This window comes from Sitophilus oryzae, unplaced genomic scaffold, assembly GCF_002938485.1.
Source record: "Sitophilus oryzae breed Bouriz unplaced genomic scaffold, Soryzae_2.0 scaffold_965_pilon_pilon, whole genome shotgun sequence".
NCBI classification, from domain to species: Eukaryota; Metazoa; Arthropoda; class Insecta; order Coleoptera; family Curculionidae; genus Sitophilus; species Sitophilus oryzae.
Window position 1 is genome coordinate 233,314 of NW_022147600.1, and position 22,460 is coordinate 255,773.

The window sequence follows — 22,460 nt, forward strand, 5'->3', positions numbered from 1 at the left end:
TTAAATATCTTTAAATATCTCAAAAACCAAAGATTTTAAACATATTAACCCTTATAATAAAGCCTTATAATAAATATCTTTTTCTGGGCCCACGAATCCAAAAATTAAATAAAATACCGGGCGTGTGTGTTCCATAAGAAAAAATATAACTTTGGTATGGATCTTAGTTCTGAAACACCCTGTATATTTTGAAATAATTTTAAATTGTTCACATTGCCTCCCCATATATACCCATGAAATATTTTGTTTCTACATCTTTCCGTTTTCGTATAATCAACCAAGGCGAATGAGGTGCGCCACCCTGTATAATAAAGATAATATATTTTATATTTATAGTTTACTTAACTATGTCAAAAATAAGTGACTACATGACTTATGACCTTTATACAATACAAAACAATATATTTTTTAAAGTTTAGTTACTTATTTATTATTATAAAATATAAAATTTGGTTTATAGGTCAAAAACACGAATCAATTGATTAATACCATACACAATGTACCGGACCATTGCACGTACCATCTAGAACGTACCTTCTGAATATCAAGTATATGACGAACCTTATATAAATTCCCAAATGTAATAATTACTTGTTAGTATGCTAACAAATCCCTGCGTGGGCAGACAATATGAAGGTAAGAGTAAATTTTACTTTCAGCAAGTGAAATCTACACATTCCAGAATTTTAATATTCGATTTTTCTATATTTTCAGATATCAATTATTCTATTATTTTTGTGTGCTTCCTCATATGCCGAACTACCACCTCCATATCACCGACAAGGTTTTCGACCCAGTCCTCAGTTTACTTCTCAAAAGTTCCCGGAAAGAACTTATGGTCCTCCAAGTCAAAAAGTAAATGTACTAGATTTGAACTTTCCGTCTAGAATAACCATCGAGCAACTAATTGGAATTACGGAACAATTACAACATTCCCGGCAGAAAGTTGTAAATAGACCACATAATTCATTTACACAGCCTCAGTTGTCGTATGGACCTCCTAAATCAACTCAGTTATCTCAACAAAATCAAAACAGGCCGATAAATTTTGGAGGTTCTCTACCCCAAACAGTTTATGGACCACCCAAACATCAACAATTACCCTTACAGACAAGTCCAAATTTACAACCACCGAGTCAACTTTACGGAAGGTCTCAATCTTTTGGAGGCTCACAAAGCGTACCGCAAAATTCATATGGAGCGCCAGCTGTTCAACAGTTGCCTAGTTCTTTCAAACCATCAAATTTTGGATCTTCTAATATAAACAATCAATTCCCGTCTACAAGCTATGGGACACCTGATGTGCGAAACTTAGAAACATTTGGAAACATTCGCAATACCTTATCTGATGACGACATATTAAGGAAGAACCTTTTGAATGACTTGAGAAAACAGCATTTGCCCTATAAACCACCTTCTGGCTTTAGACCTCAAAATAGTGGAAATTTGGGAAATAATAATATTGCAAGCGTTGCACAACAATATATTCCAACGGAGCAAGTCAGTGGGACATCAAGTCAAAATACTCAAAGTCCAATAAACATTGATCTGCCATTGCCCAACCAGTTTCAAAACCAAGCAGCCAACAATAATAATGGTGTAGGTACAAGTTATTTGCCTCCAAGTACTACATCAAAACCGACTGCCGCATCAACGCCTAAATTAGCTAATCCACAAACAATCGGTACAACAGCTAGAAGCCCCAGCTCGACCAATTACGACTATGATTATGAATCTCAAGTAAGTTGATAATACATATTTAATAATAATTTGTTACTAATTGACAGCTAAGAATAACTTATTACATAATGATTTTTGACTTCCATTGTATTATTTTTGATAGTACATATAGTTCTTAAAGAAAATTCAAGATATTTCGCCAATGAAGCAGAGGTCTAAAAAAAAGTTATTTTCTTATTGTACAGGGTGGCTCAAATTCGACGCTTTTAAATGGAAACGCCCTTTTCTATAGGAAATAGACGAAAACTAATATCGGTGTCTGGAGCTCAATTTTCATCAAAAACATGATGGCGAAAACCGCACATCAGTATCTGTTACCGTTTCGGAGTTACAGAATTAATTAATTAAATACAGAATTTTTAAAAGTTTGCTACTTTTAACTAGCAGGCTTTGGGCCCCTTATTGATGATATGTCCTTAATGGAACTCGAAAACATATTTTTCCAGCAAGTCGACGCACCGCCTTTGAACGCTGAAGTTAGCAGCAAATTTTTGCAGCCAATTTCAAGAATAATTGAATAGCTAACAAAGATCCCAGCCGTTGGCCGTCGAGGCCGCCTCACTTAGTGCCCATGGATCTAATCCTATGGATATATTTGCGGAAGAATAAAGATTCCTTATTCTTCCGTATAATCTAGACAAGAATTAGAAATACTTGGCAGTTATGAGAGGGTATCTTTCACCCCCACTGAGGTAATGAATTCCGCGAGAAATGTTCAAAAACTGCCCCGTCTGTCCATAACAGAAGACGGTCGATATGTCGAAAACCTGTAGCAAAATATCATGTCTTGGTTTGCCGTTTATTTTTATTGTTATTAGATATACCGTATGATCGAAAAAAAACGGCGTCCAGTTGGCTTGGAAATGACGATTGATGACATTTCCCATATAATTTTAGATATACAGGGTGTCCCAGAAATAAGTGCAGATATTTTAACTGGTAGTATAGTTCAACCCCAGAAACACGCCTATGAGGTTTTTTTTGCGAAAAAAAAATGTTGAAAATTTAAAATTTTTCTTGACATTTTCCGGGAAATTTGAAAAAACTTTTTAGTGCCACTTGTTTATTCACCTGAGATTTCTCTACGGTGTATCTAAACCATGCAGTGTTGTAACCTCCTATGTTATCCACATTCTACATAGTTCTACATTTATAAATTCATAGAAAAATTTCTACTCAAAAATTAAGAATGTTAAATTTTTATCAGTGCTCATTATTAATAATTATTATAGAAAAAAAAACACATTAATTATTTTTAGTACTTACCCTTTCAATGAAAACTTAACAAAAACCACCGAAAATTAACTAAAACATTACGTTTATGACGTTTACGAAAATGATTCATCATATTATTCACAACCAGGTCACAAAAAAGAAATTCCTAAAATGTTTCTGGTAATTTAGAATTCAATATTTGTTTTCTTTCGTGTTTCTGTGTTTTATTTGAACACCTTGATTTACAAAACACCTTGAAAAGCGCACATTACTTTGAATACCGTCTCTTATCGCCACTTTACGAACTACTTTCAATTTAAGACATCTTTCACTCAACAATTTTAAATACGTATTTAGTTTTTTGCTATTTTTTCGATGTATTTTGACAGCCCGACCGTCGCGCGTCGGCCAAGAGTGCCACGTGTGAACTGGTCCTTTGAGCCGCGCCGTCGTGGCAGGCTTGCGTCAGACGACGATGTTAAGCAACGTTGCCGTAGTTACAACAATTTCAAATTCAAGAGATTCGAAGCAATCAAATTTGTATTAAATTTTAAAAATAAAACAGAGAAGCATGAAAGGAAACAAACAAAACGAAAATGAATTGATTATTCGTCGGGCTGTTTTCGATATATTGAATTTTGAATTACGATAAACAATTTAGAAATTTCTTTTTTGTGACCTTATCAATAATCAATTCATTTGTGTTTTGTTTGTTTCCTTTCATGTTTTTCTGTTTTATTTTTAAAATATAATAAGAATTTGATTGCTTCGAGTGTCTTGAATTTGAAATTGTTGAAACTACGGCAACCTCGCATGACGCAAGCTCGACACGCCGGCGCGACAAAGAAGCAGTGAGCAGTTACCAACCAGTAATGCGTGGCTGTCTTGGCCGACGGGTGGTTGGGCTGTTGACGGAATTGTCGAAATACATCGAAAAAATAGCGAAAAAGCAAAATACGTATTTAAAATTGTTGAGTGAAACATGTATTTTCTTAGATTGAAAGTAGTTCGTAAAGTGGCGGTAAGAGACAATAATTCTCAACATTTATTCATTCAGAAAGATATGCAAAGTAATGTGTAATGTGTGCTTTTCAAGGTGTTTTGTAAATCAGTGGTTCAAATTGTGATGAAGCCTATACGAAAATAATGTGTTAAGTTAAAAATGGGGACTGTTATTTTAGCAGTTTTTATAATAGCACGTACAAGTAAAGCAGCACAATGGAGTGTATTTAGTTAAGCGTGTATCGAAAAAGAGAACTGTCGCAGTTACATCGATCTGTCATAAGTATCTTTTTTAATGTTGGGTAAGTTTTTTTAATTTAACTTTTAAACATTTAACTTTTAATTTATTTTATGTAATAATATCACAATCTTAAAAATGTAATGCATCTCTGCAAACTCCTCAGGTGTTGTGATTTTATGACTTACTTGTAAACATATACTTTCTTGTCCATATGGCAACACAGTGCGTCGAATTAACTGAAATCCGGGCTTGATCCGGGTAATTGAATGTAGTTGGCAATATCTGCCGGCGGTTCTCAAAATGTTGCGATTATTTTTTTAAATTTTCAAAGTTAAATAACTCAGTTATTTTCAATTTATTTTAAAAATGGTAAAGAGAAAATATGTTTATTTTGACCAGATCTACCACCTCTTAAAATATCTGCACTCATTTCTGGGACACCCTGTATAATGACAGCGATCTTCATTTCATAGCCATCGCTGACGCCGTTATTATTCGATCATACGGTAGTTTAAATGTGTTGATGTTGGTTAAATATATTTTAAATTGTTATAAAATTCTGCATCTCTCATAGCAAATATCATTTTAAAACGAAAATGATATTTGCTTGCTAGATGGCTATTTCGTTATAAAGTTCCGCCCCTGGGTACCCACTAACGAGGTTTTCAATGAAAGGTATCAATCGATTATCGATGTATCTTATTTTTGATGAGGTCTATTTAGTTACAGAGTTCCTGTACAGGACGTGTTTTCACAGGAGAAATAAAAAACCTTTTCAAGTTAGCTCTATTTCTATTTATTGTAAAAAAATGTCCACGCAATAACCAAAATAATTCGATTTTGTCTTACAGTAGGTACCATAGACTATATAGGTCTTTATTGAAATAGGCTATAAATATTTTTTGCCAAAAATTGAACTTACAAGCTTTTCAATGTAAAATCGATATGGAAGTCAAAACTCATCATTTTATATTTAGATGTACAGGGTGGGTCAAATTCGACGCTTTTAAATGGAAGCACCCTTTTCTATAGGAGATAGACAAAAACTAATATCGGTGTCTGGAGCTCAATTTTTATCAAAAACATGATGGTGAAAACCGCATATCGATATCTGTTACTGTTTCGGAGTTACGGGGTGTTTTTCAAAAATATGCATTTTTAACAAATCGCTGTAACTTTTTTGCTATGGAAAATTTTGTATTTTTATGAAAACATTTCCAAAGCACCTTTTTACGTAGAATTTAATGGTTTAAGTATAATTTTTTTAGAATAAATAATTTAAGAATTATGAACAGAAAATTTGATTTTTTATATGAGACACCCTGTATATCTTTAATTTATTGAAAATAATTTAAAATTACCTTTCCAAAAATATAACACACTTAATATTTTGCTCGATTCCTCTTCGAGATATAGAGTATACAAAAATTCGCCCACTTTAAATAAGTAGGCTTTGAATGGCACCGGCTGTAATGCAAAAAAATTCTAGCTGTGAGCATCAATTAAAACGAAAATAATATTTGCTACGAGAGATGCAGAATTTTATAAGAATTTAAAATATATTTAACCAACATCAACACATTTAAACTATATCTGATTACAATAAAAATAAATAGCAAACCAAGACATAAGATTTTGCTGCAGGTGTTCGACCGTCTTCTGTTGTTATGGACAGACGGAGCCGTTTCTGAACATTTCTCGCGGAATTCATTAACTCAGTGAGGGTGAAAGATACCCTCTCATAACTGCTAAGTATTTCTAATTCTTGTCTAGATTATACGGAAGAATAAGGAACCTTTATTCTTCCGCCAATATATCCATAGGATTAGATCCATGGGCACTAAGTCAGGTGGCCTCGACGGCCAACGGCTGGGATCTTGGTTAGCTATTCAATTATTCTTGAAATTGGCTGCAAAAATTTGCTGATAACTTCAGCGTTCAGAGCCGGTGGGTCGTCTTTCTGGAAAAATATGTTTTCGAGTTCCATTAGAGGTATATCATCAATAAGGGGTCCAAAGCCTACTAGTTAAAAGTGACAAACTTTTAAAAAAAATGTATTTCGAAGGGGAATATAACAAAATATCAAGTGTTCTATATTTTTGGAAAGGTAATTTTAAATTCTTTTCGGTTAATTAAAAATATAGAGGGTGTCCCAAATAAAAAATCAATTTTTCTGTTGATAACTCTTAAATTATTAATTTAAAAAAAAATTATACTTATACCATTAAATTCTACGAAAAAAGGTGCTTTGGAAATGCTTTCATAGAAATACAAAATTTTCGATAGCAAAAAAGTTACAGCGATTTGTTAAAAATGAACATTTTTGAAAAACACCCCGTAACTTCGAAACGGTAAAAGATATTGATGTGCGGTTTTCACCATCATGTTTTTGTTGAAAATTGAGCTCCAGACGCCGATATTAGTTATCGTCTATCTGCTATAGAAAAGGGTGTTTCCATTTAAAAGCGTCGAATTTGACCCACCCTGTACAGGGTCCGGCAATAGTGCGTCGGGCATCTCTAGCTCCTAGAATAAAATACTTGGGAATTTTGTTTAAGTACAAACCTAAAGTATGTACTAGAATGTATTTCGGGAAAATATTTTAACCTCTACAGGGTGACCCAGAAAAGTGTGAGTGGATCGGGATGATTTTTGTTAAATGGAACACCCTGTATATTATTGCATTTTTGGCTTCCTTTCTGATCACTTTACATAGTTCTAAGATATTTTTGAATATGTTTTGTTAGTTTCAGAGATAATAATGAATAAATAAAAAAAAGATTCTTAAAAAATATTAAAAATACAAGAATTGTCCTAAAATCAAAACTATATTAGATATTTACTACTCTACTTACTCTATTTACTTTGCTATAAATATCGTAATCTTAAATCATACAGGGTGTTCAAAATTCTACGTCAAACTTTCTAAAATATAAAATATTTTTTCTTCGTCCTCCGAAAAAAATCATCCCGATCCACTCACACTTTTTTGAGCCACCCTGTAGAGATTAAAATATTTTCCTGAAATACATCTCAGTACGTACTTTAGATTTGCACTTAAACAAAATTGACAATTTATTTATTCCGGGAGCAATAGATGCCCGACGCCCTGTATAAATTTAAAGGTACATTCCCTGTCAACATTAATTTATATTCCTCTCAAATTTTCTTTTTTTTTGGACGGAGTATTAATGAACAAGTGCGAAAAAAATCAGAAAGTTCATTTTTTAAAAAATAATGTTTTTTTTTTCAAACGTCACATAAGAATAGGATTCAAGGGTTACTTTTACTCAAGGGTGAACTTTTACTCATGGGTGAACCAAAGTCATAAAATTATGATTTTTTTTTAAATGGTTTTGATGGATTATCTATGACGGGCTATTAATAAGAATATTATATCTTTTAAATATTGCAATAAATAATGAAAATAAACATAGTGATATATATTTTTGAGAAGCTTATAGCAAGCCAGGTCATATGATTTATAAATATAAAGAGTGTTCTATTTAATAAAACATAAATTTTAGTTCATATCTTCAACAATCTTCTTTTCGTAGAATAACACGCCACTGACTATGTCAATGCATTCTACATAAAAAGTTCTACACCTTCTCTAAACTTATCACAGCTTTCTCGAAGAATTTTTGACCTTCTCGATACCTTTTACAATAATAAGGATACAGAGGGTGTCCTATATTGTAAAATTTTCAAAAAGGCCCTGTTAGTTCAGTCATTGGGGATTTTTGCTGGGAAAAAAGTCCGGAAGTCTTGCAACTTTGCAGGTTTATAGGTTTTGGGGTCCCTAACTAAAATCCATAAAATGCACATTTCCATCTTGCCAAGATGGCGCCCAAAATCGGTATTTTGTGAATATCTCAAAAACTATGCGTTTTTCGCGAAAATTTGAGCAAAAAATTAAAGAGAATAAAATTTCCTATAAAAAAGGTTTTATGAAAATTTTCGCTAAAGTCAACCGTTTAGGCACAAAATTCCCTGGAAATTTTACAATTTTGCGTAAAATATGATATATTATGTATTTATGTATAGTCGATTTTCCGAAATCAAATGTCGACTAGGGTTCACTAAAACTAGTTTTAGTTTAGTTTCTTCAATTTTGTCATAAAACAGTGGCGTATCATTAATTCGCTCATTAATTTATGAATAATTAATTTTAATTATTGAAAATGTGTACTTGTTTCCACACCACCCAAGAGGTGAAGTATATGGCGCGTTTATTTTAACGTGGTCTCCCCGGAGGCCTACTCCACTTCTTCTGCTTCTTCCTGTGCCTTGTGCTTAGCCGCACGTTGGCGATTGTCTGTACTCTTCATACAATGTGTAGAGTGCCGTTTTCGGCTCTTCGAAATATGGTGGCTGCGTCGCTGATGTTACACCAATTCCGTATGTTTCTTAGCCAGGAATGTTGTTTTCTTCCTGGGCCTGGCCGTCCCTCTATTTTTCCTTGTAGAATCAGCTTAGGAATGTAATATTTGTCTCCTCTAAGGATATGGCCGAGGTATGAGACTTTCCTTTCTTTAACTATATTAAGCATTTCTCGTTCATAGCCTGCAGTTCTTAAAACTTCTTCGTTGGTTGCATGTGCGGTCCATGGCACACGTAAGAGTCTCCGGAGAGTCCACATTTCGAAAGCCTCGATGCGGTTCAGGGTTCTAGCCTTGAGTGACCAGGTTTCTGCGCCGTATAGTAAGATGGGCCATATGTAGCATTTCACTACCCGTAGTCTAAGTGTTAGAGGGAGACTGCGGGCTAATAGGAAGTTTTTAAGTTTAAAAAATCCTCATTGCAGTCCCATCGTTCATTGATCATGGCACCCAGATATTTAAATCGTGAAACTCGCTCTATAATATTTCCATTCACGGTCAATGCGGTGTTGATTGTAGGCTGGCGTCCTATTACCATAAGTTTGGTCTTGGCAGCATTGATTTTAAGACCGAAACGATTTCCCATGTCCCCTATCTTATTTATTAGTTGCTGGAGATCCTCTAAAGTTCGTGCTAGTATTGCCGTATCATCTGCATATCTTATATTGTTAATTGGAACTCCGTTAATCTTAATTCCTCCACTTTCTCCTTCCAGGGCCATTTGAAATATTTTTTCGACGTATATATTAAAAAGTATTGGTGACAGTATACAGCCCTGGCGGACTCCTTGACAGACATTGAAGGTGTCTACTCCACTAGATAAATTAAAAACTTTAACTTATCTGCACAAGCCTGACGGATCTGGCTCATTGATGCCAAAGTCGATCGTGTCTGCTGTGCTGGGCTCATCACGGTGGTCTTTCAATACGTCCAACTCTTCATCTTCAGCCGCCAGAGGGATATCTACAGGCAAGTCCAACTCCTCTTCATCGGATTCGTCGAGTGACACTTCAGTGACGTTGTTACAGGATTTCCCATTGCAGTATGCACAAATCATTGAACATTTTAATCCTGCTTTTCTGCATCCGCAGGCTTTACCGTAGTTGTTGGTTTTGCATTTACAGGATAAAAATGCCAACAGGGATTTGGGAGCTGGATCTTTCAACGTTGTGACTGGAGAAATGCTTGTTTTTGTTTTCTTCCAACCCCATTCTTCGGCATCTTTGGTACAACCAGACCAATGCTGAACCTGGTGGTAAGTTCGCAATGAATGCTGTCCAGCACTACAATTAATTATTCATAAATTATTGAGCGAATTAATGATACGCCACTGTTTCATGACAAAATTGAAGAAACTAAACTAAAACTAGTTTTAGTGAACCCTAATCGACATTTTATTTCGGAAAATCGACTATACATAATATATCATATTTTACGCAAAATTGTAAAATTTCCAGGGATTTTGTGCGGTTGTACGGTTGACTTTAGCGAAAATTTTCATGAAACCTTTTTTATAGGAAATTTTATTCTCTTTAATTTTGCTCTCCTTAAATTTTCGCGAAAAACGCATAGTTTTCGAGATATTCACAAAATACCGATTTTGGGCGCCATCTTGGCAAGATGGCGGCGCCGGCGGCAAATCTGGCGTGCAAATCAATGTGCGTTTTATGGATTTTAGTTAGGGACCCCAAAACCTATAAACCTGCAAAGTTTCAAAACTTCCGGACTTTTTTCCAAGCAGGCCACTTTTTTGATCCCCAATGACTGAACTATGTAGCTCAGAAACGAAGAGGGCTATGGAAATTTTTATTAATAGCATCTTCCATTTGAGAAAAAAGTGGGTCAGCTTTGTGCAAATCGCATATCCTTCTATCTTCACTAATAACGGAGACACCGTATATATGATTTTAACCAAAACCCTGTACTCTAAAAAAATTTTAAAATAAGACTGAAAACTTGAGGAAATAGGTAAGATAAAGTTGCCTTCTGTACTACATATTTTGTAATATTGTTGCTTTAATAAAAAAAAAGAAAACAACGAAATGTAGAATGTGGCAATACGTTTATAGCACATTTAAATGCATTTTGCGCCTTCGTTGAGTACGCGCCTTAAAATTAGACACAAACGAAGTAGATTCTTCTCTATGAGCATAACTAAATTAAATCATCATTTTTCAGCAGCCAACGGAAGCGCCATCGACACAAGATGAATCTGAGACAGGACCAAACATCTCCATTTCTACTGCAGTCGCCGGCGCCGGTACGGGTGGTTTCTTCTATCTACAACAACCTGATGGCAGACTGCAAAGAGTAACATTACAAAAAAGCCAAGAACCCAATAGCAAGCCAGAAGAATTTGTTGCAAATTATTATTTTCAAAATATTCCAGCTCTTCCTAATACGCTTTACGCACCCTTGATAAACTTGGGCGCATATGTAAAAAAATAGAAAAAATAAATAAATTACATTATCTTACGAAATTAAATTATTTTAAGGTATAACGGATGCGTTTCAAAAGTAGCTCACCCCCTGTAACTTTTTTATTCTTTCAGATAAAGAAACGAGATTTGGTATGTTAGTATATGACATAAATTAGGATTGATTGACGTATTCAATTGTTTTTGGTCACTTCCTGTTTCACCGGAAATGACTACAACTTTTGATTTTTAAATGACACCCTCGGTATTTTTTTACTTTATTCGATAGAAAATGAAATTCTGAATAGAATGACATATCATATATCAACTTTTGACATTTTCGCTTAATAAAAAATCCTATTTTAAAATTCAATCTAGAGTGCCATGGCTATGTTAAAAACACTAATTCTTAATCAAGGAGCCTTGAAAAAATAGATTTGATCGTCTAATGTTTTTAGTGTGTTGTCCTGGCCTGTTAGAAAATGCTCAAATCGTTTTATTTTTAATCATATATCAATTTTTTCAAATGGAACGAGGGTGGCTCATTAGCATATTTGGAAAAAGCATTTTTTTAAGAATAATTTGATACCACACACTTGATATTTCCAGTCAAATTTTTGTTACGAACCGCAAGTTATAATTTCAGATAAACCATATACAAAAATGTAAAAAGTTGACATATGATATGTCATTCTATTCAGGGTGTTATTTGCTATCGAATAAAGTAAAAAAATACAGAGGGTGCTTTTTAAAAATCAAAAATTGTAGTCATTTACGGTGAAACAAGAAGTGCCCAAATAAATAAAAAATATCAAAGTTGTATTTTTTTAAATGGAACACTCTGTATATTATTAAGTACATTTTTAGTTTCTACGATTAAATAAAAGTGAATTTGATTAAGGTTTATCACACTTAAACGTTACCATTTTTGAAATATTTTCAATTTTGCGAAATTGCAGTAAAAATTGTAAGGCTTCATTTCTCCAAGAGTATCAAAGTTTTTAATACTAAATATTTACTTAAGATTATTTACTGATCAGTTATTGTGTTGCAATAATAAATACAATACTACCTCATACAGAGTGTCTAAAAAATTATTTTAAATAATTACTAGCTTTAAACGGCAATAACTTGTTTAATTGAAATGGAACATCCTGTATATTTTAGAAGAATCATATGCACAATCTAATTGTCTATGAAATTGTATTATACTATTTTTTACCTATCCCTTCAAGTTTTCGTGAAAATGTATTTTCTTATAATTTAGACCTCATTTATGGATATTAGACCTCACCCATGGAATATTGACATTTTAGATTGTTTTTAAAGCAAAAAATGTACAAAATTTACAGGTGCTATAAACAATAATATTACTAGCCCGTTTGTATACAAAAAGAAAACTATTTAAATCGTTATAAAAGAGGATACCATTAATTAAATATACCACCATTATTTCCGCCCAAATGTTAATCAGTTACATACATAATTGTTAGTACCTATACATTATTCTAAACAAATGTGGATTTGAATTAGAAATAAATATAATAATAAGTTATGAAAATGAACTTCTCTGTTGTTATAAATAAGCATTGGTCAAAAAATCAAATAAAATTTTTAAGGTGTTACTTTTTACCACACTGTCTAAAGGCCGGTCCAGACACAACGTCTTATCGGACGATAAACCGTACAGACAAAACGTACAAAAATTAACGCGTCCACACGTTTCCAATTAATCGGTCCAATTTTAGTGGATTTCATTATTTTGGCGCGTTTTTTTTGTACACAGTGCGCAAAGAGTTAAATTTTTCGGTTACCGTCTCCTTGTTTGCCGTTTCATCAATTTCCTTGTATTTTTCAACCATTATTTCATATGCTTGTGACTTCTTATTGCGATCACTATACTCGGGACTTTTAACTTGCCACAAACAAGGAAAACTACGATACCGTTCAATAAATTACCTTAAAAATGGTCGGGAACACTGCCGAAGATCAGACATATTGCTTTTTTTATTTATTGCAACAAATACGCATACACAAGGCAACAAAAATTGCGTAACTACTACGAGTATTACGACGAAAATATACTAAAATAATTTCCAATAAAACGGACGTTCGTTCACACGTTCCAACTTGTCGATACAATTTTCATAAAATGATGCCTCGCGCTTCAAACTTTCGACAAAGACGACAAATCGTACCTCAAAACCTATTGCGATCATACAAGACGTACGTTTTGTGGTCCACACGCGCCGTTATACTTGATACGACTTGTCTGATTCGATAAGTCGTACGATAAGACGTTGTGTCTGGACCGGCCTTAATACACATACAAAATTCGTTTTTTTAGTATTTGGAGCAATTATTATTAATCAACGCAAACAGTCAATTAAAGAAGCTTGAATAGACGAATCATTAATTGGTCCTCTAACAAATACTTAAACATTTTTTTTTATTTTTTAATGAAATAAATGAACTATATCGACAATATAGTATATGTACTGCTCAAAATTTGTTACATCTTTAAAAATAATCTAAAATGTCAATATTCCATGGGTTTATTGATAAATGAGATCTAAATTATAAGAAAACGCATTTTCTACGAAAACTTGAAGAGATAGGTAAAAAATGGTGAATACAATTTGATAGACAATTAAATTGTGCATCTGATTCTCACAAAGTATATAGGGTATTTCATTTAAATTAAACGAGGCGTTTAAAGCTAGTAATTATTTAAAATAAATTTTTAGACACTCTGTATAATTTCATATAATTTTTATTATTGCAACACAAAATTTAGTAAATAGGAATACTTCAGTACAATATTTCGTTTTAAAAGCTTAAATACGCCTAGAGAAATGAAGCATTAAAATTATTACTGTATTTTGACAAAAACCTAAATAGGTATTTCAGAAACGGTAAGATTAAAATGCGGTAAACCTTATTCAAATTTACCTTTTTCAATTGTAGAAACAAAAAATGTAATAAAATATACAGGGTGTTCCATTTAAAAAAATACAACTTTGATATTTTTTATTTATTTGGGACACTCTGTATCTTGTAAAAGTATTTTTAAATTGTAGCTCTAATAGTCCTTCAACAAACCCAAAACTTACAATTTACAAAAATCTAATCGTTCAGCTACAATACTCCGTGTCATATGTGGTAAACAACCCTGTAAAATAATTATTAATATTTATTGCCCTCTTTTCGAGCACATAGCCAAAATATAGTTATTAGAGTAAAGACATAAAGGATACAACTTTTATTACTTATTATAAAACATTATTTTAACAACAATTTAATTAATAAAGTAAAAAGATTAAAAGTCAAGATTGACTTGCTTGTAATCTGAAATCTTGAAATCTGGTAATCAAATGTTCAAAAAGTTGATAAAGTTACTCATTACTATACTACAACTATGGCAACATCTTTGCCTAGATATTTTAAGCATGCTTTTTATATGAGTGTATTATATCACAATTTTTTCTATTAATAACAATTTGAAGGCACAAAATTCATCAAAAATTAAAAAAGGTTTAACAATCTAATATCTAAACATGTAAAATCATGACAGTATCAATTTCTTTGGAAAAAAATTCAAAATATTATTTTAAATTTGTCCATTAATTTGACAAGGTATATTTTATGTATAAAAATATACTTTAAATTTAAAATGATTTGGTTAGGCAATCAATTTGCATTGTTATGTCAGTAAATTTTGCAAAGAATTAATTTAACAGTTAATTTAAATATCTAACAAAATCCATAGAAAATATTTTATAATCGGAGAATTTCTAGTCACAACAAATATAACTTAAAATAGGTACCATATTCCCCTCCTCCTCAGTGATCAACCATAGTCCTAATCCTCAATTTAGCTGCATTTGTGTCGATCAACTTTTATAAACCATTAAAAATCAAGAGAAACTAAAATTGTATCAATTAATAATTTTTTACATACATTTATTCAATTTTTCTTACCTCATATTTTATGTATGTGTGGATAGGACTTCAACAATCAATTTTAACATTTCTAAATCATACTTCTTCAAACTAAGGCTGATTAGAATGGATTTCTGTATCTTCAGTTTCTCAGAAATATATCGGACAGCTACTTCAGCATCAATATTATCCTGTCCCAATATATTTCGTATATTATATACAGGTTCTACATCAATGATGTTATTTTGAATTTGTTCAGCTTGTACTAAATACAGATTACCAATTTTGTTAAACTGTGTAATTATATATATTGTACTGTTTTGAAAATATAAAATAACGAATTCTATGGACACATCTTCAATATTAATGGCAAAATTCTTAATTTTACCAGAATTTTCACCCCTTAAAGAATTTTGGACTGTGTCTACTAAACTCATTTTTATTTTACTTAGCCTACCATAGAATATAGCACAGCTAATTTTCACCACTTCAATAAGTGCCACAAAGCTAATTATTGAGTAGTAAGTAAAATATCTAGTACAATTAAATAATAGTACAGTTTTAACTAATTTTAGGAATACGGAAACAAAATATCTGACAAAACTATTTTAAGGTTAGTTAAAAACAATAACAAAGTTTTGACATTTATTAAATTATAGGGTTTTCAGATTTGAGCAGTGTTGCCAACTCTGGAAAATGGATACCCGCTAGATTTGTATATTAAAACACCGCTAGAATCCGCTAGAAGGCGATAGTTCGCCTATTTTTATTTTTGAACCTTTGGGCTTTAATCACCTGATGAGATAAATTTAAAGTGACTTCGAAGATTCTACGTACGTGTTATTACTGAGGCAAATTTTGAAAAAAAACGTTGCGGAATCATTTAATTTATTTTTTACAAGAAGTAGAACCTAGTTTATTACATTAAGTTTTTTTACGCTCGCATCCCTGCTTTGGCAATGATTTTTATTCATCGTCAAGTTTTTAGTTCTCATTTATTTAACCTGCAACCTGCAGTACTAATTATATAGTTATAAATAATCTTTTTCACTGATCAAGAATTGACGAATAGGCTGGAAGATATTCAAAAAGTGTAAAACGCTTAAAAACGTATTAGGGAAAACATTGACTCGTTCACAAATTCGTGAAAATAAATTAGTCCAGATGTTTGTAAAAAGGTCTCTAATTATTTTGAGAAGTTTCCTCGTATAAGTAATTTTCAGGTTTGTAATATGTGCTATATGATAATAAATAGATTAAAACTTATATTTCAGGAAACAGCGCGGGCATTATAGATTGTTGTAAATCAGTTTTAAAATATAAAGAAGGTTTAAAACAGGTTTAAAAGTTGAGTTAGTAGAGAAGACCTAAATAAGGTAATGTTGGTAATGGGACAAAACATCAAATAACACTTGAAATATATAATTATGTACAATAATTGCAGAAGTAGTTTTATGAATCTGTTTGAAATCTATTGCATTGTTTTACATTTCTTGAAATATATATTTTTTTACTTTACAGGACACAAGAATAATAAAAATACAGTTACTCACTAAAAGCACTTAAGGTTGGTAATAGATGTAGTTAGAATATCAAACACCAAACCAAACCAAAAATTATGTTTTATTTTACTGGTATTCCTCACATTTGAAGGAAAAGTCATTCCATAAATAAGCAAGGACATTGTATAGTACACTCATATAATAATAGGTTTTATCCCATAATTGTTAGTTAACGATCACTTACCTAGGTATAAAATTTTAGTACTGATTAACCTATAGTTGTGGTTGTGATATATTCTGATGTGTTTCTTGGCAATTTAAAATAAGTTAATATTTAAACAAACATTTCTAGGCTCTCTCCTGACAGGAGTGTGGACACAAATTTAATAAAAGGTATAATGTGGATAATGTTCTAGTTATTACAGTTTGCATGGATGTTTTTTGTATGTTGTATTTTTAATAAAGTATATTTAATGAGTTTTGAGTATTTCTTTTCCTTCAGCCAGAGGATTGTGTTCTAATCTTTATATATTATAAATTTTCATAAATTATATCTACAAAATTTATTACCTTATAATTTTTTGCTAAATACTTTGTAGTTGATACAGTTTAACAGTATCTAAAGAACTATTTAAATAAGACGTTTGAAAATATATAGCTGTTTTTGCACACATCAATTCAATTTGTGATTAACTGTACTGAAATAAAAACAAATTAAGAGAAATGGGGTGATCTATCAACTATAACATGAAAAGCATCATCCTATTTCCAAGTCTTCTATTAATTTCACTTATTAAACAACTATAATTATTCAATAATCTTGATAATTCTAGGAACTCTCAGATATCGTCAAAACATGAAAACAAAAATTTACTTCCTATAGTTCTTACGTCCCTTTAACTGAAATATAAGACACAGGGGAGTTAATATTCTCACTGAGAAAGTTTATAAAATACCTTTAAGTAAAATCTCTTCGGATCTGCGGTAAAATACCTACATATTATTAAATAATTTCAATAATCTATGTTTTTATTTATGACAACCACCTAATAACCTAACTTTAACGTCAACTTGACAATCATGAAAAATATTATTGTTAACCAAAGAGTAAATCAATTTCTGAATTCGCTAACGCCAACTTATTTTTGATTAAAAAAAAATTACCAATTTTCGTAACTAGGTCGGCCATATTGAGGAACTTTTAAAAGAATAGTACTATATTATTATAGGGTTTTCAGATTTGAGCAGTGTGGCCAACTCTGGAAAATGGATACCCGCTATATTCGTATATTAAAACACCGCTAGAATCCGCTAGAAGGCGATAGTTCGCCTATTTTTATTTTTGAACCTTTGGGCTTTATCACCTGATGTGATAAATTTAAAGTGATTTCGAAGATTCTACGTACGCGTAGAGGCAAATTTTGAAAAAAAAACGTAGCGGAATCATTTAATTTATTTTTTACAAGAAGTAGAACCTAGCTTATTACATTAAGTTTTTTTACGCTCGCATCCCTGTTTTGGCAATGATTTTTATTCATCGTCAAGTTTTTAGTTCTCATTTATTATACGTAATTCACTATCGAAATGGTTGTGTCTTATTTCGATATATAAAAACCTCCCTACATTCGATCCAAATAACCACAGAATACAATAACCTTAACAAATAACCATTTGATTGTCACTGTCACTGTCATAAACTGTGATTAAAAAAACAAAATAGGTATTTGAAATTACGTTCCAAATATAAATCCATTTAAAGCCCTTATCTGATTATAAACAATATACGGTTTCTGTGTGAATATTTATACAAAAATTATTTAGCATTGTATACTTAAAGGTTTCCTGCAACTAGGCTTATTAATGATGATGAAAATTAATATTTCGTATAGAATTAAATGGTAAAAGTCATTGAAGTCATTAACAAAAACGATTGTTGTACCAGCTAGGAGTTGTATCACAGAATTGTTTGTGGTTCTATTTTATCTTCTGATTTGTTGATTGAGATATACCTAGGTAGGTATGCTTAAGAACCATTTCATTCTCTTATGATTGTTTATTGATCTATATTATTATATTGTTTCAGGAAATGTCTTTGGTAAGAAATGTTCGAAAGAATGAAAATTATTTTGGTCAGGTGGTTATTGGGCCTCCTGGTAGCGGTAAAACAAGTTATTGTGGAAAGGTCTATAAATTTTACAAAGAAAAATTAAATAGGGAAGTTGAAGTTGTGAATCTGGACCCTGCAAATGAGAATATGAACTACAGTCCTAAAATAGATATTATGCAGCTTGTGACGGTACAAGATGTTATGCATAATTATAAGTTAGGTAATTAAGAAACATTCTTTTATAATACATTGGTTTCTTATTTATGTTTTATAGGCCCAAATGGTGCATTAATGTACTGTATGGAATATTTGCAGGAGAACTTTGACTGGCTATTACATCAACTTCTTCAGATTAAAGATAGTTATATTATATTTGATATGCCTGGCCAGGTTGAACTTTATACTCATCACGAATCTATTAAGAAAATATTTGAAAAATTGGAGAAATTAAATTATCATTTATGTGCAGTACATCTGATAGATTCTCATTATTGTTCAGATCCATCTAAATTTATATCAACATTGCTTCTTTCATTGTCTACTATGATGCAAGTTGGCTTACCCCATGTAAATGTACTGAGTAAAGTGAGCTAAATAGAGTAAAATAAACACCTTGTTTTAAATAAGATTATATTATAGGCAGATTTGTTAAAAAATAATTCATCAAAGTTACATTTTGGTTTGGATTTCTATACAGATGTTCTGGACCTCGAGTATCTGTTAGAAATGCTAGATGATGGACCTTTCACAAAAAAATTTAAAAAGTTAAATGCCGCAGTAGTTGGACTTATACAAGATTACAGTTTAGTATCTTTTATTCCTTTAAGTATCAATTCAGAAAAAAGTTTATTAGAATTGAAGAATGCTATTGATAAGGTAAATTATCTTTCTCATATTAAATTTTAAAAATTGTAATATACATTTTGTAGGCAAATGGGTATATTTATGGAGGAGGTGAAGAAAGGAGTATACAGACTTTACTGTCTTGCGCTGTAGGCGCGAGAACAGAATCAGAACGATTGGACATGGACTATCTTTAGTTACATAATAAAAATTAAAAAAAATATTTATTCATCAAACACTCATTACATATAATATTAAATGTTTATTTTGCTGCTGGTTTTGATTTCTGCTTCTCAAGTTGAGCCCTAAAATAATTAATACAGATATTAAACACAGAATAAGTTTAAACCATAGTATAAGGAAACTAGTAGTTTTACTCCTTGTCGAATCCTTTGTTCTTTTTCTGCCACTTTATATGACCTTGTTCTCGCCTCCCGTGACCACTGACGTAGCTGTATAGTCGTGGTCTATTAACTAGGCAAAGTATAGTCGTGGCACTCGCCATAGTTTCACAGATATGTATTTAGGAAAATGAGTTCACAATAAAATAAAATCAAAAAAATTATCATCGAGTAAAAACTTGCTTGAAAACAGAATATTTTCACATTTCGCGTAGGTAAAAATTCTTCTGTATCTGAAAATCTTCTGATTGGAAGAAATGCGGAAAAAAATATTATTATCTATTTCAGAGATTTTCTACAACTTTTTTTTGATTTAAAACAAGTTGAATTTTCTGTACATAACTGGATTCGGCATAAAGTTCTGCATATAGTACACCGACTTTATTTAAAGCACACTGCGGTGTGGCCATTCTATTTCTTATTTACTAAAAAACTTTGGTTAAAAACATTATATACGAAAGGTGGTAAAAAACTAGAGTGAATATAACTTTATTAATACCTTAGCTATGTTTTCTTAAACACGAAGGATACCAGAATAAATTCGTGTAGAAAAATTTAGTTTATCGTATACAGGATATTTTTTAAGGCGTCACCAAAATCGTAATATTTAAAATATTGTATCTCATTTTTTTTAAATGCAACACCTTATATATTATTTTTCTTTCAGATGTAGAATTAAAAGGTAAACATTTTTTGTATTTAAAGTGTTCTTAAATTTTTAGCCGTTTTGCAAATATTTTCTGTATTTCATTACATATGGGATTTCCAAGGATAAAATATCAGACAATGATCATATTAAGTGGCTTTGATAAAAATTTACTGTTTAAAGAGCCATATGTAATATAATACTGCGAATATCTGCGACCTGTTAAAAATTTAGAAACCCTTTAAATAAAAAAATGTTCACTTTTTAATTCTGCATCTGACAAAATAATATACAGAATGTGGCATTTAAAAAAACTTGAGATATACCATTTTAAGTATTACGATTTTGGTGACGCCATAAAAATTACCCTATACAGGGTGTCCCAGAAATGAGTGCGTAATAAATGAGGCTCCAACACAGCAGCTATGCTATCCGGTGAAATAATCCTCTTTCAACGGTAAAATGAGTGCGAAATAGAATAATGTATATAGAATGATGTAAAATAATTAAAAAAAAAATAAAACTAACTTCAAACCATAACTTTTTTGTGACACCCTGTATATAACAGAATATTTTAGGATACGCCCCTTTATAAACCTTGAAACATATGAATAAAACTTTTTTCACATCTTCGACAACGACGACGATATTGGACTTCCTCGCACTAATGGGCCACCCTGTATTGGTTTAAAGCTAGGTGTGGCACTTTTCTTCCCTCAAATATAAACTTAATATTTTGTCTATAATATTTTGAATATTGTTATATTACGACCACTTATAATAAAAAATAAATAATAAAACATAAAAAAATACAGTCCACTAAATTTATAAGAGATTATGCTATTATAAAATTCTTTCAATTAAAAAATATGAATAATTTGTGGAGACTTTAGATGTACAAAATATTTACTCTAAAATTGTTTCAAAAATAAATCTATATAAATTATCTCGTAAACTATTATTGGAATGAAAATTTTATGGCAAATCCCCTGACCAAAAAATATTTTCATGCGCATATTTGAGACAACATGTATATCTAAAAAACTATTTTTAAAATCTGCCCACATGCTAAAAAAAATTACTTAATTACATAATATCTCAGCTTCTAAAATAACCAAATATAATTAAATGTTAATTGATAATTACTATCAGCTTGCCGATTTATATCCGATGAATATCTAAAAAACTCAAAGAACAATTTTTTGAATTATTACTACAATTAATAGCAGCACACAGTAATGCACTCATTTTTTATCAATCCGTCTCTGTGCTGGAACGCAACGCTCGAACCTCGCAGCTCGACGGACGGAATTCAACTGAAACACTTTGCAACCTGCCGATATTCGACAGCTTGCAAAAACTGGCAGACAATATTTGCGAGAGTGCAACTACTCTTTTCCTTAAACTATGTTAAAACTATAACCTTGTTAAATTAAAATCACTACATATAAGTAATGTCTATATTTGCAGTCGATATTATTCAAATTTTCAAAATATATTGATTCAAACAATACAGTTAAAAATAAAATACCTATTTGGTTTTTAATTTTCCTTGTCGACTGTTAAGCAAATTTTTGTGTTTCAAGTTGAAATTTTTTTCTCTAGCTTTTTATATAAAATATGTATGTTATCTTTTTATGGCAATCCTAAATATTCCAGTTAGCAAGTAATAACTAATAACACTACTTTTAGTGACTTACTTAGCAAAGTAAGAGTTCTGGTGGTATAATTTGTTTTAAATAAATAGGCAAATAAATATATTTTTTTAAAGTTGAGTATTTCATTAAATATTTAAATAGAGAATATTTGCTAACCATTTAATATCAAGTATAGTTTATTCGAAGTCAGTTGGAATAGATTGGGTCTCAATTTCGGCACTGTCTTTGTTGGGATAAGGGAATTAAGAGTCTAAGTACTTACAACTGACTTCGGAAATACTATAACCCAATTTTGAAAAAACTTTACTGGGTTGTTCTGAAAATGTTACCTTAACTGTTTATTGAAGTCGTCTTCAATGTTATC

At 31.3% G+C, this 22,460-nt stretch overlaps 2 protein-coding genes and 1 long non-coding RNA gene across 5 annotated transcripts; 2 read left to right on the forward strand and 1 right to left on the reverse strand.

Moving 5' to 3' along the window:
- Positions 1–503: 503 nt before the first annotated feature.
- LOC115891085 lies at positions 504–11,084 on the forward strand. Of its 2 annotated transcripts, none has more exons than XM_030911484.1 (3): positions 504–636; positions 715–1,740; positions 10,759–11,084. In XM_030911484.1, the coding sequence occupies exons 1-3, from the start codon at positions 631–633 to the stop codon at positions 11,026–11,028; spliced, it is 1,302 nt and encodes a 433-aa protein (XP_030767344.1). In that variant the 5' UTR covers positions 504–630; the 3' UTR covers positions 11,029–11,084. The 2 variants fall into 2 exon arrangements, with proteins under 2 accessions (XP_030767344.1, XP_030767345.1); XM_030911485.1 differs by having other exon boundaries at positions 10,762–11,084.
- Positions 11,085–14,245: 3,161 nt separating this feature from the next.
- Positions 14,246–15,582, reverse strand: LOC115891082. The gene is made up of 2 exons (XR_004051748.1): positions 14,979–15,582; positions 14,246–14,924 (listed from the first exon to the last, which is right to left on the reverse strand). It is a non-coding gene; the product is annotated as an uncharacterized LOC115891082 (long non-coding RNA).
- A 2,541-nt stretch (positions 15,583–18,123) lies between these two features.
- LOC115891070 (GPN-loop GTPase 2) lies at positions 18,124–19,661 on the forward strand. Of its 2 annotated transcripts, none has more exons than XM_030911469.1 (5): positions 18,124–18,458; positions 18,525–18,768; positions 18,823–19,133; positions 19,188–19,424; positions 19,478–19,661. In XM_030911469.1, exons 2-5 carry the CDS (start codon positions 18,528–18,530, stop codon positions 19,586–19,588), a joined length of 900 nt encoding a protein of 299 aa, XP_030767329.1. In that variant the 5' UTR covers positions 18,124–18,458; positions 18,525–18,527; the 3' UTR covers positions 19,589–19,661. The 2 variants fall into 2 exon arrangements, with proteins under 2 accessions (XP_030767329.1, XP_030767328.1); XM_030911468.1 differs by having other exon boundaries at positions 18,124–18,454.
- Positions 19,662–22,460: the final 2,799 nt, after the last annotated feature.